Source organism: Talpa occidentalis, unplaced genomic scaffold (assembly GCF_014898055.3).
Source record: "Talpa occidentalis isolate TD23 unplaced genomic scaffold, MPIMG_talOcc4v2.1, whole genome shotgun sequence".
Taxonomy (NCBI): Eukaryota; Metazoa; Chordata; class Mammalia; order Eulipotyphla; family Talpidae; genus Talpa; species Talpa occidentalis.
In genome coordinates, this window is record NW_026555331.1 from 105,748,525 (window position 1) to 105,762,856 (window position 14,332).

The following is a 14,332-nucleotide window of genomic DNA, read 5'->3' on the forward strand; positions in this document are numbered from 1 at the left end:
GGGACCAGGAAAAAGACTAATATAATAAAGTTAAAATCAAAATCAACAAGCAACTATAAACCAGGGACACACTATAGGGGGGAGGAGAGAGTAGGATGAAAACAAGGGGGGATGGGAATTGCATGGGGAATATAACCGTGACGAAAATGCATACATTGTACAAAAAAGAAAAATGATGTAAAAAATATATAAAATAAAATTTAAAAAATTAAAAAAATCCATTATGTGAGCAAAATCTCCAAAAGCACAGTCTGTCAATTCAAGAAAATTTGTTATTTACTGAACATAATAAATGCTTGAAGACTAAGCCTTAATTTTAAAATTAAAGCTATGAACATGCTTTAATATCACAAAAGATATCTGCATATGACTGAAGATATTTGAAGTCTGTATAGCAACAACAAAATCCAAGCCCAGCTTAAGTATTACTAATTAATTGAGTTAATTTTCACAGTATAACCTGACAGAAGAGTTATACCAACTTCAGGGCATAAATACTATTCTCAGTTTTGGGTGTTGTCTAGCACCAATTAAAACTTACAAGACTTACATAAATTATAGAACAAAAAAAGAATGAAAAGCAACCTATTTAAAGATAAAGTGATCAATAAAACTATAAGATGATCTGAATGTCAAAACTATTGAGAATTTAATTAAGTTTCTTATATTAAAATAGTCTTATATTAACAGATCTAGTTGAAAGTTACATAACATTCATAAACAGATATGGAATTTGACAGATAGAACATTTTTTTAAAGAAACAAAAAGAAATGCTGGGATAGAGGAGGAGGGAAATTCAGTGAATTCCTTAAAGGTCTAATTAGCACACTGGATCCTGTTGGAAAAAGATCAGTAACTTAAAGGTAGGTCAATAGAAATTTTCAAGCTGAATTACAAAGGTTTTGACTTTGTACAAAATAACAGAATATCCAAGAGCTGTGTGGAACAATATTAAATGGTGTAATAGATAATTGGATTTCCAGATGGAGAAGAGAAAGAAGGCATCACATATTTCTTCCTAAAATTAAAGACAATCACAGATTCAAGAAGCTCAGAGAGACCTATGTGGTTAAAACAATGTTTAACAAACAAAAACATATCATTTAAGTTGCTGAAGCCCAACTTAAAGAGAAAAATTTTGAAAGCAGCCAGAACAAATAGACATTATATATATATATATATAATAAATGTTAGAATTAGAGTAGGCTCCTTGTCAAATGTTGAGCCAGCTAGGAGACAATGAAGAAACATCTTTAAATTATTGAAAGAAAGAAAAAAATCAGCGAAGAATACTCAAGAAAAATCTTACAAAATAAAACATTGTCTGATGAGTAAAAAGTCAAGACAGTTCATTGCAAAGAGAACATCACTATAAGAAATGTTAAAAGAAGCTCTTCAGGTACAGGAGGATATAATATGCAAATTGAGATTTACATAAAACAAAAGACAGCAGACTTTTTTTTTTAAGATGAGGATTTCACCAGGAGAAAACTGGTGAAGTAGCTTTACATTGATCAAAGATAAAGAGGTACATAACAGTAAAGGGTTGCCTAGAAAATAAGATAACAATCCAAAACAGAGCTTCAAAATACATACAGCAATTGAGATAACTGAAAGAGAAATAGACAAATCCACACCCCTCTCTCAGTGAACCGAACAAGCAGGAAACAAATATCTGTAAGGAAATAAAAGAGCTGAACATTATTGTCAAGCAGCCTTACTTATTGACGTAAGGCACCCCCCAAGAAAATAGCAGAGTTCACATTCTTTTAATGTGTACATGTCTATGTGCACATGACCAATACAGAAAATATTCTGGCCCATGAAAGAAGCCATAACAGTTTAAAAGCTTTGGAGTCTCTGACCACAAAGAAGTCAAAGTACAAATCAACAACACTTTCTGGAAAATTTGTAAATATTTGGAAATTCAACAACATAATTCTAAATAATTCAGGCAGGCAAATCAGGAAAAAAATCACAATGGAAATGAGAAAATATTTTTAATTTGATTAAAACTGGAATACAGTATATCAAAATGTATGGGGAAATTGATAGCCTTTGTCATCAAATGATCATATTAGAGAAGGCCTCAAATTAATAACCTAAGTTTTTACATTAAAAAAACAGAAGAAGGGGTTATAGCCAAACTAAGGAGAAGGTAGAGAATGATAGTAAGAGCGTAAATCAATGGAATTGAAAGATAAAAACATTAAAATCAATGACATCTAAAGCACACTGCATTACTCTGAAGGCCATTTGCGGACTTGTGCAGAGCACTGGAGTCTTCGAGTTGTCCATGCTTATTCCCAGCGGAAGCTGAACAAAGCAACGATTACCCTTCTTTCAGCATTCAGTCCATAACAAATGTCCTTTTAGTCTATTTAGTGCCACATTTTTTGTGTTTCTGTGCTTTTTCTCAGTGATTTAGCTATTTCAAAGGACCCCAAAGCATAGGACTGAAGCACTGGCTAGTGTTTTTAAGTGCAGGAAGGCTATGACATGTCTTAGGGGGAAGATATATTTTAGATAAACTTCATTCAGGCATGTGTCATAGTGTTGTTGACTGTGAGTTCAATTATATAGTTAGTTCATTAACATTTTATATATATATATATTAAACAAGGTGCTTTAAAACAGAAACACATCAAAAAAAAGGTGATACATGTCAGGGATCTAACCCTGTATCTCCCATAGGAGCAATGTTTCAATATTCCTTAAAACAGTGGTCTTGGCAACTTTATAGAGCATAATTAACTTCAAATAACAAGAATCAACTGTTAAGAAGGAAATACATTCAACTCATGGTGGTAGTTGGCTACGAAGACAGTATATGGGAAGGATATTGGGAGTTTTGTTAATAAGAACTAAAGCTGAAGACAAACCACTTGTTGACTGCTGCTGAACAGTGCTAATACGGGTGTTTGTTATTACTTATAATTACTTTAGTTCCCTAAAGTTAAAAATCTTTAGATGAACACCACAATTGGAAGAAAGCGAATAGAGCATGGGTACCATGAAAGGTATGTTGCTGCATGCTACCACATGTTATAACAAAGTTACATGTAAATCAGCTGTAGTGTAAGTATGACTTAATTAAAAACCGTAACTTGGATAGGTGAATAACTTTTACAAGGCCAGGGTAAGACTTACTATGATGGTGCTGTCCTGTTAATGCAAAGCTAGCATTCATTTTATATGTTTAAAGGAAATGTTATTAGGGATTTCATTGTCAGAGGCTGTTGCTTAAAATGTTGCTGCATGACCGTTTATTTCTATCTAGCATTTGATATCATTTTGCTGCCAAATTATAAAGCCACTTTTCTATGTCAATAAGGGATCAACACTGGTAGCTTAAAATCTCTCAAACAGAAGCAATGGGATATTTGGATATTCTGCCCCAAGATAAAATATCAGGAAGCTACATTTTCCAGTATTTCAGTAATGAATATAGCTAAGGATTATCTCCAAATACCTATCTCCCACACAAAATAAAAAGACTACTATTTGCGACATGATTAAGAAGGATGAAGTGACCCAAAATCTCTAGCAGAAAAAGCATCTGTGCATGCAAAGAATCCTTTTAAGTGAACTAAGTAAAAGGACACTTGGAGATACCATCAAAGTTAATGGGAAGTAGGGACACCCTAGAAACAAGACCATTTACAAATCCTTAGTTCAAGGATGAATTAACCAAGAGTTGAATAAACTTACACCAAGAGTTGAATAAACAGAAATGTTTGTTCAAATAACAATATAGTCACCTTATAAAAAAAGAAATTCATGAATTCTCCTTCCACACTAAATTAAAGTCTCAACTAACCAGAACAAGGGGGGGGGGGGGGGGCGGTTTGCTGTGATCTCATTATCTGAATTCTCTGCTTAGTTAGGGTTTAAACAGAAATGCCTTGTCCATGAAATTACTAAAAGTGTATCACACAACTTTCTGCCCTGTGCCCAGAATACTGTTACTAATAATACATCTAATATTTATTGAACACCTGTCATGTAACTGGTGCTGTCAAACATTCCTTACTCCCCAAAATAGGCAGGATCCAGGACCCCCATTTTCACAATACAGAAGCCGAGGTACAAAGAGATAAGGTAAACAGAATGAGGACTGAGTGCAGTCTCAGATAAGTAGGAATCTTTCATCACTTCCTTCAAATCTTTCTGAACTTCAGGGATGCTGTAATTCTATGGTGAAGGTATAAGACTGACTAGGATTCTGTTTGGGTTCTGGTTCACAGCTGCAACTTTGAATGGTGTATTTTTGGCATTAGGAAGCTTCAGTGTCACTTACATTCATGTGCTAGGAGCAGAGTGGGAGTGGTTTTCTACAAACATCAGGTAGGCCAGTGTCTATTTGATCATTTCCTAATAATTAGCAGCTGCCCATGTTGCTGCACTTCTGGTGAAGACCAGTGCATGACCAGAGTGAAGATGTTCTGATCATATGCAAATTATTATCCGGCAGCATTGCAGAATTATCTGCCGTATGAAAGCAACCATCTATTGGCCACCCTAAGGGTGTGGCCACATCCAGACGGCCTCAAGGGCTCGTTAATTGAACACTCCTAATTCATTTTATTTTTTTCTTTGGGAATTTTATCTTTTCATAAACTTTGTAAAGGCAAAATGATCTCCAGTTCAATAACTCCTTATTGACCATAAGCATCACCAGAATAATTCAGCTTCCTTCAAACACCGGGTGCCTGAGACCTGGTCATCTTGCTGTCACTGTATTTTCACACCATTCTGATGTCTACTCTTAGACCCATCTCATTGTTTCTTTGGGCATAATGTCACACAACCATGTCTTTAAAATTAGGTCTCTGCTCTTCTGAGGGAATAGAAATCAAAAAACATTGAAAGAGGACAGAAAGCTTATGTTTTGTTTTCATTAATGAAAAACTGTAGAAAAGTGCAGGCCATGGTAATCAAACTATATAAAATATTTGGAAACTGCAACAATAAGACATCTCCATTAGTAAGTGGGTTTATTGACGTGACTGAACATAACAATGTATAACATTTATTCATTTCTCACTTTCCAGTGAAATGGTTTTTACATAGATCCAGGAATTAAGCATTTTCAGTGATGTTCTGCACTTGAAAGGGTAGGAAAAACCAAGGTCTTTTTTCAGACTTTCAGTGGGACTCACTATTAAGCTGCTATGCAAGAACAACAGCAAATGGATGGGATCTGAGTGCATAAAGCTAGGGGGCAAGAAAGGTGAAAGGCAGCTCAAAGGTTGAAAATAAGAGCAAACGACTACACCTCTCCCACATACCAAGATGCTCTGAATCTAGAGCAGGGCCTGGCAGCAAACTGAGAATGACAGTCTATTTCCTGTGGCTTATTAAGTTTTGGCCCCACAGATAAGACTGCCAGAAAAGCAGCTGTATTTTAAGTGGTCTGGACTTTACTCATCTGAACATAACCAAAAATCAGCTCATTTAGATCCCTGGGTTCCTACTCGGCTGTTGGGGCAAGGGCAGGACTGGCCCAGTCAAGGCCACGGAGAGAAGGAGTGGACTGGGGTTGAAGGACCCCTGGGCTGAGATAGATTCCTGAGTCACGAAGATCCTCAGGGGTTTAAGGCCCTAACAGATGTTTCACTGAGGGCCTTAGCACCATTGTGGTGGCCTCCACAGCACCCAGATGCCATCATAAACACAACCACAGTGAATAACCACTGTGACACCCTCTAGGGACTGCGTTTCTAGACCACACACAATTATTCATGTAAACCAAAGCACTATATTTAGTGATAAACATGTACTTCATAAATATCAGGGAACGAAAGTATACCAAATAGTTGAAAACAACTGAGCAAATAAGAGTCTAACCCTAAGTTCAACACCAAAACATTTAAAAGAAATACTGCAATTATTAACTAAAAGATAAGATTTAATAACACAATAAAACACTGGGTAGTGGAGAGATTAATTTGTAAAATATATCATTATTTCACAGTGAGGTTTAAGTACTCATAACAATCTTTTGGTTTTAGTAGAAACAAACACCCATTGATATACTTTTTTTGTCCACATTCTTTCCCAATCATTTTTTCCCTTCTACTTTTCCATGTAGAGTAAGACATTAACGTGGCCAGACTTGAGAGTATCAATTGACAATCCCCTTTTGCTCCCCCTCCAATAGGAAATGACCTTTATCACTTAACTGTGCAATTTGAGAGAAGTGTGGCTCAATGTGTCAATGAAAATAGGAGAAGCACCACATCCTGTTTATTCCAATCTGGACACATTATCAGAAATGTGCACTTTAACTACAATGCTGGTGTTCCCCACGGGGCCATCACTTATGTCATATTACATTCTTTGATCAAGTCTGCCATTGAAATGTCCATATACAGAGTTAAAAAAAAAATAAAGTTAAAAAGCCACAGGAGCAACCCTGACCCAGACGTCTTGCATGCAAACTCCTTCTAGAATGTACGTAATCCTGGTTAACCCCACTTTCAGCAAAAGTTCGTGGGGTGTTAATGCTAATAATTTTAAGATAGTTAAACCACCGGCTCAACTAAAGTAGTCCTTGAGTTTATTAGTTTGTTAAATGTTAGAGCTCTTCACATTGTTGAAAAAAAAAATAGCGTCTCTAATTATTTAAACATTAAGTTTTCCTGAATGTTCTATTAACCAAGATGAAAGAGTTCCTTGGCGAGTGTGTTAAACTTTACCACCTGTTTACAACATCACCCTTCTTGGCAGAGACCACCAGGCCGGTGGAGCCAGTTGCCAAGGCTTCTTTGTAATGGTAATAAGTTCCTTTTTCCTGAAACAGAAAGAAAACCCTTCTGTTTGACACTGAACAAACAAAAAGCAATGCACCCAAACCTCTTTCTGGCCCTGTTTGGGGCACAAGCACCCTTTTCAACCCCACAGGGGGCCAGGCTATGGCACTGTAATGTCACCAATGCCATTCTTATAACTGCACAAGGTCTCCACATAAAGAAAACCTCCCATCTCTGGACCCCACCATCCATTAGTCCCCTCATCTTGGCCTTGACCACCAGATACCATCCATTTACTTCATGAATGACACCTGGGAACTGGGGTGATGGTGGCGAACGAATGGGTCGTCTGTCCCCTCTGGCCTCTACGGCAAGTGCACAAAACGGGGAGAGGAGGTCTGATTAAGTGAGATCTTCCCCTCAGGCGGGTTGAGGGGTCCCCTGAGCGGTGGTGGTCTCCACTCCCTCTGGGGGCTCTGGACCTAGTCGGCAAATCGCTGCAGGAGATGGTCGTCCCGTCTCAAGCTGCCGCCCGCACCGCCACCCGAGCTGTCCATAAAGCGGTCGCAGGGGAACTCGATGAGGTCGGCCTCGCTGAGCGCGCACACCGTGGTGCGCGGCCGGTGGGACTGGAACCCCGAGAAGTCGGCAGACACGCCGGTGCCCATGGAGCGCAAAGGCCTGCGGGTGGAGTACATGTGGCGAACGTGCACCGGGGCCCCGCCCTTCCGCCTGGCCCTCAGCTTCCTCCGCAGCCAGCGTGACGCCCAGGCCGCCAAGGCCAGGAGCACCAGCAGCGCGTTGACAGCCAGCAGGGCCAAGGTCAGCAGCTGGTAGTCAACGCTGCCTCGGCTCCCGGGCTCCGGGAGGGTGACCAGCCCGGCGCAGTGGTCCCTGGGGGCCACGGGGCAGACGCGGCCCCCGAGCACGCCCTCCACGCACACCAGGTACGGGGTGTCTCCGCGCAGCTCGCGCAGCGTGGCCGAGTCGCTGCGCTCCGGCAGGTAGACGAAGCGGTGGAACTTGGGCTGCTGCCCAAAGCGGTCGAAGAGCAGGCGGAAGCGCGCGCCGCCCTGTGGCCGGGGGCTGCGGTGCTCGCGCACGGCCCAGCGCACGGAGGCGCTGTCTGCGCTCACCGCCTCCACGGTCAAGTTGCACAGTATGAACTTGTTGAAGTCGCACGGGTCTGACACCAGAGGCGGCAGGCTGACCCCGCCGTCGGAGTGGGCGGCGCTCTCTTGCTGCTTTGCAGACAGGCGCTGCTTAGCCGCGCGCTGCCAGGGGTCGCCCGCGGGTGGTGATGCAGCGTTGGGCGCGGCCGTCTGGGTGGGCTCCGCGTGGGCAGGATCGGCCGGAGTTGGACGTCCCCTCTCGGGTTTCTCCAGAAGGTCCAGAGGGTGTGGCGCTGGGTCCACGGCAGCAGCGGAGGGGCTAGGCTGCTGGGCACCCGGGCCCCGCCGGCTCAGTCTCAGGGCGCTGCGGTTGCCCATGAGCTCCCTGGCGGCCCCATCCCTGGCCAACCCAGGCAAAAATCGCCCCCGCTGGTGTGGCTGAGGCTGCGGCGGCAGCTCGACGGCAAGGCCACCTGCAGGGGGCGCCATCTCCCGTGTAGCTGTGGGTAGGGGCCGCCGACTCTCCCCGGCGGTGGGGTAGGCTGAGGGAGAGGGATCTGTGCAAGATCCGTTCTGCAGCTGCTGGTCATCCAGGTAATCCAGGTACTTGCCCCGCAGGGCCGGAGGGTGGCGACACTGCACGAAGACAGTGAGGAGCCTGCCCTGCGAGTGCCAGTCTCCCATCCAGCGCTTCAGACCTCGTAGCCGGCAGTCGCAGGTCCAGCCGTTGCCGTCTAGATCCAGCCGGTAGAGCGCGGGACTGGCGGCGAAGATGTCTCCGGAGAGGACGCTGAGGGCATTGTCGCGCAAGCTGAGCTCCCGCAGCCGACCCAGGTGGCCAAAAACAGAGGGGTGCAGAGCAGACAGCTCGTTGCCGCTCAGATCTAGCGCCTCCAGGCTGTGCAGGGGCTCCAGCAGCGCCTCGGGCAGCTGGCTCAGCCTGTTGCCCTCCAGGCGCAACTCGCGCAGGGCCTCCAACCCCCAAAAGGCCTCCGGTGCGAGGTGCGTGAGCTGGTTTCCCTTGAGAGACAGTAGGCCGAGACGTGGCAGGTGTTGGAAGACTCGCGGCCCGAGGTGTTGCAGGCTGTTGGCCGAGAGGATGAGGGTGGAGAGGGAGCGCAGCGGTGCGAAGGTGGCCGCGTGGCGCAGGGAGGGCTGTAACTCGTTGGCAGAAAGGTTGAGGAAGCGCAGCTTGCTCAGCTGGGTGAAGGAATTCTTGCCCAGAAAGCGGATCCGGTTGGATTCCAGATGTAGGTAGAGCAAATTGCCCAACGGGGCGAAGACCAGGTCCGGCAGCGCCCCCAGGGCATTTCCGTCCAGCCGCAGCTTGACCAGACTCTCCAGGCCCTCGAAGGAGCCTCGGCTTAAGCGGCTGATCTCGTTCCCATTGGCGTATAGAATGCGCAGCTTGCGCAGAGGGGCCAGAGTGCCTGGGGCGAGTGCCTGCAGGAGGTTGTTTCCCAGGTAGAGTTCCTCCAGTCGCAACAGCTTCTCGAAGGTCTTGGGGTGCAGAGAGCGGATTTGGTTGTACTGTAGGTCCAGCCGTCTAAGCTGCCCCAGGCGGTGGAAGTCGAAAGCTGTGATGTTGGTTATGAAGTTGCCCCCGAGACTGTAGGTGAGCACGTCCTGGGGACTCGGCAGCGAGCTGGTCTTGGGCACGGCGCGGAGACCCCTGTTAGTGCACAGGAGGTGCTGGGGGTGCTGGCAGTCGCAGCGTTCCGGGCATACAGACTCGGCCCTCGGCCGGAGCGCCAGGCAGCCGCACACCACGAGCAGGAAGCGCACAGCACGGGCAGCCTCCATCGCCGCCCGCCCAGCGTGCTGCGGCCGGATCGTCCTTTTGGCCCGCCCGCACCGTGTCTCCTCTGCATTCCCCTTGGCCTCCCCAGAGTCGCTAAATGGCCTCTTTCGGACTGCTGCGCCGTCCAGCCCCTCCTCCGCCCTTTGTCCGGTGGCTGGCCGGGGTCTCCGCGGGCGGCCTTTGCACAGTCAAGTCAGGCTGCGCCGGGCGCACTGCAAGCTCCGGGTGCTACTTGTTGCATTTCTGCAGAAAACTGTTTCTCCGGGTGCGCCTCGGGAGGCGGAGGGAGGGAGCAAGTCCTGGCGCTTTTTGTTTGCAGCTTGAGTCCGGAGAGCTGGATTCCCTGGCACGGATTCTCCCCGCCGAGCGGATTCCCCAGCTGCGGGCGGGAGCCTTTCCAAGAGCTCCTCGGGGCGCGGCTTGGCTGCTGCGCCCCGGCAACTCGGCCCCCGCAGCCCGCGCCCCCGTGCTCTGGGTCGGGCGGCGAAGCGCGGCCTCGGTGGCTCACCGCCGGAGGAGCCGGGGCGCGCAGGCTGTGTCCGGAAGGGACCCAAGTTGGCGAGTGGCTAGCAAACCAGGCGGAAATTCATTCTTCCCACACTCTACCCCCCGGGGACGCAGGCGGAGAAAGAGGAGACCGCGGAGAGAGGACAGACCCCGGCTGGGGGAGGAGGAAACGCTAAGTGGCTCCACGTCTGGTCAGCCCGAGTTTGGGACGCCAAGTGAGAAAAGTAGGGATTAAAAACAGCTGTATAGGTCGGACAGGCAGGGCTGGGGGCGGGGGTGGATTACCGGGCGAGCAAAGGGGATTTGCAGACAGAGACCTTTTTCTTTTAGGAGTACACCAGTCACTCCTGAGCTATGGGAGTGCGCCTCTTCTTAGTTTTAAAGTCTCTTGCTTTTCCAGGTGCCACCCTGCGAGAAGGTTGGGCAGCACTCGAGTCCACCAGCATTCTTTTTGGGGAGCAAGGTTGTCTGCAAAGAGCTGTTAGGGCTTTACTGTCAGAAGAAGCTAGGTCAACCCATTCTGACTGCTGAACATTTGGGGTTTTGGGATTTATACTAGTAGCCCAGGAGAGGCACCTCCCACTTTTAGGAATCTGAATTAAGTATTTGCTTGGAGCATGGGGAAAACGCAAAACTGGTTGTACCATGAAAGGGTCTTCGCCAGATTTTGATCATTTAGTGCCATTAATTCTCCTCCAATCTGATACACACACGTATATAACACCGGTAACTGCTACCTGCCAAATGGCTGAGCTAGCAGTGATGATCTTCAAAGTCTTTAGGCCCCACGTTCTGGGACCTGACTTGGCCAAGAAAGCATTATCACTGATGGTCAGTAGGGAATGAGCTTTGTGATTCCTTTGAGGGTTGCCCATGCTGAGAATGAGAATGGACGAGGAATAGCTGTTAATTACTATTTGTTCATGCAGACTCCCTTGCTAAATAGTACTGCTTCTGCTCCTCCCCGCCCCCTGATGTTAAGAAAATGTAATTTTAAGGACTTACTCTGAAGTAAATTAAAGGAAAGAGACATGTCCTCACCTCAAGAGACTGGCTTTCTCGGGGAAATTTAAGTCATTTGAGAAAGCTGCTTGGGTGGAGGTGATTTTTAATGATTCCAGTGTTGGGCAGTGAAGAATTGCCTCATTTGGCAATTAAAATAGGCAAATGAGAGAGCCCAGTTCTGAATTTAAAGATGAGATCATGGCGTCATGGTCAGTGAAGACTTGTGGATGAGTGAAGACCTGAGTTCCAGGGAAGTGAGTGTTGGAGAACTACAGGTAGTAGGTAGCCAGATGTCCATTCAGGGCACTGGAAGCACTGCTATGATTTGTTTGTGATGGGCTTTGAGTTTCCCAGTAAAGGGGAATCATGGGAAACCAAGTGTCTTTCTTAACAAGAAGGAGGATGAAGTTACCTGAGTAGTTTGGTCTTGACTCCAGTCTTCTTTATAAAGGTATGGCTGCCCAAGAGGGGAGACCCATGGATAACACAAGTTCTCCTGATATGAGCCCCTGAAGTTGTTAGGAGGACTTTCAGTTCTTGCTGGGAACAGAAATAATCTTAATGTTTCAGAGGACAGAATGAGGATTTGCTGGTTTTCAGATGAGCCATTGGGTCTACCTAGAGTGGAACTGTGGCCACATCTGCTTTAAGCCCACGTCTTTAGGACACACCAGCTGCTCTCTGAGCTGGGAAGAGGTTGAAAACTGAGAGAGATGCAGAAATCAGAGGCTACTCCTTTACAGGAGCTTCATGGCCTCCAGACATTTCCCAGAAAACTGCAGCGAGCAGGGGCAGCAGGCAGTCTCCTCTCAGAGGGCCAGCAGAGTCTGGACTAGTCACTCTACTGGCACTGTCTTTTCTTTATAGATGGCTCTAAGTGAGCCTCCCAAAGTTATCAAACTCCTGCAGAGGTTCAGAATTTTTTTAATGCCTTGAATGTCTTTGGTATTATTGTCCAGTATTTAATATTTCTACCAGTAGTCCTGGATTGCAAGTAGAAATAACATCATATGTGGCTTTATCAAAAGACAATTGCTTTTCCATAAATTCCATTTTCTTGAAGTAGTCCATGTGTCACACATAGTTAACCTTGAAAATGGATCTATTGTGCCATATTTCACATAAGTATAAACAGTTCCTTCTAGGTGTCACTGGCACCCTCAACCCAGTTTCAATAAAAAGCAAGATTTTGAGCTCTGCAGATAAGGTAGCAACAGAGACAATTTCTGAATTGCTTCTGAAAAGGTGTGACTATCACCCTTTTAAAAAATACATCCATCCCTTGTTAAAGGCATATAACCTGGCTTTACAAATGAATGTCCTTTAAATACTTCCCAGTAAATGTATGTGATATTCCTCACGTGCACCCAGTGCTCTCCATTACTACACACATTCAGGTGTTTGATGTATCTTCAGTCCCTCTCTCATTCAGAAATTAAAAAGGTGTTTTGTTTGAATTTGGTAGTACTTAGAGCCCCCTGATAGTGAAGAACTATGAAAGCAACCCCAAAACTGCATTTGCTTGTTCTTATTGCTGCTGGTTTCAGACAGGAAACATTTAGTGAGACCTTAGCATGTTTCAAATCCCAAGCTAAGCATGGGAATGCCTTGGCTGAGTAGATGCAGCTGCAGGCCTCACTGAGCAACAGCTTAGTGAGAAGGCTGATGAGCAAGGTGCTATTGCACACCAGGTTGTAAGAGCGGTGGTGGGGCGAAGCCTTAGGTACCCTGACAGGGCACCTCCTGGACTGGGCTCAAGGAAGGTTTCCAGAAGACAGGCAGCCTTTCAGAGAAGGGGAAACCTGTGCTGAACTAAATGGCAGTAAGCATGGCGCTGATGGAGAGGAGAATGATTTAGGACCCTCCAGATCTTCTTTCTGAATCTTTGGAGTACCATTCATTTGTGAAGCCAGGTTATTTGCCTTTGACAAGGCATACAGATAAGGTAGCAGCAGAGACAATGGAGAATTATCTCTGCCTAAATAAACATAGTAGGTGCTAGACAAAGAATGTTATCTAGCTTTTTCCTGCCTTCTACAGCCTTGAAATATGTCCCAGTGATGTGTGTGGGTCAGTATTCATAGGACATCCCCACTAAGGTATTCACATATGGAACACACAGAGTATGGTGTGGACACTCTATATAGCACTGTCTTGGGCTAGCACAGTGTGGCCCACTTCCTGGGGCCTGTACTTGAAAGCACCATGTGGCAGTCCTTCTCTGGCTGCTTCCCTTCCCATAAGAGCAGAATTTCAGACTTCCAGAGGAATGTGCCATATGCACAACCCCACTCCTGCTCAGGGTTCCTAGGACCTTGGAATTCCCTGCCCAGCTGCTTAAGTCTGTGTAGGCCATTTTCCCATCTCTCCTCTGGGGTCCCAATCAAATCACAAGTGTATGTGCTCTTAGGGCCAAGGGAAGGAAATTGTACAGAAGAATCCAGAGGTGTGGGCTGGAATTTCCACTGGGAGTTCTAGGAGATCTCTGGGAGACTCCTCGTAACGCAGGAACCTGACTGGGAGGGAGCCATGGACAAAATACATTCTCTGACACTCTAACCCTAGTTTCACCAACTATTGGAGACTGGCCTGTCCATCTGTTAGGGGGAGAAAGTACATGTACTTTAATTTAGAAAGAACAAGAAAAAAAATTATAGGAGTTTGAAGGAAAGCATTATTTTAAAAAGTAAATTCTACTGTATTATAACACTGACTATGCCTAATTTTATATAAAAAGCAATAATTTTTAGTAAAAGCAAGGATATAGTTGTCTCTGTTTAAATGTCTGTCTGTAATTATGCAGTGTCTTTGTTTATGGGTGTGTCCAGGCTTGATCAGGTTCCAGGACAGTCAAGTATTGATTTTGCTTAAATGTGTAATTTGCATCATCACCAGTGGGGAAGGGGTGGTGGTGGGGGAGTTGGAATGCTGTTTGTAAGAGAAGCAAAAAATGGTGTCAGCTCACTTTTGGAAAGCTGGCCCTTTAAGTCTCAAGTGTCCTGGAAGGTAGTTTCAGAGGTCAGAAGCATAAACAAGTCAGGGCTGGTCCCATGACACATGTATGTGGTGCAAGGGCTCTCGGGTATTCTTGCCCAGGCATGGAATCTTCTTGGGCCTGCCAGGGATGTACTCTGCTTTCTTCCCAAGCATG

At 45.7% G+C, this 14,332-nt stretch overlaps 1 protein-coding gene across 1 annotated transcript; it reads right to left on the reverse strand.

Annotated features, from left to right (window-relative positions):
• Nucleotides 1-1,209: 1,209 nt before the first annotated feature.
• On the reverse strand, nt 1,210-10,457 carry TRIL (TLR4 interactor with leucine rich repeats). The gene has a single exon (XM_037509730.2). It carries the CDS (start codon nt 9,669-9,671, stop codon nt 7,239-7,241), a length of 2,433 nt encoding a protein of 810 aa, XP_037365627.1. The 5' UTR covers nt 9,672-10,457; the 3' UTR covers nt 1,210-7,238.
• Nucleotides 10,458-14,332: the final 3,875 nt, after the last annotated feature.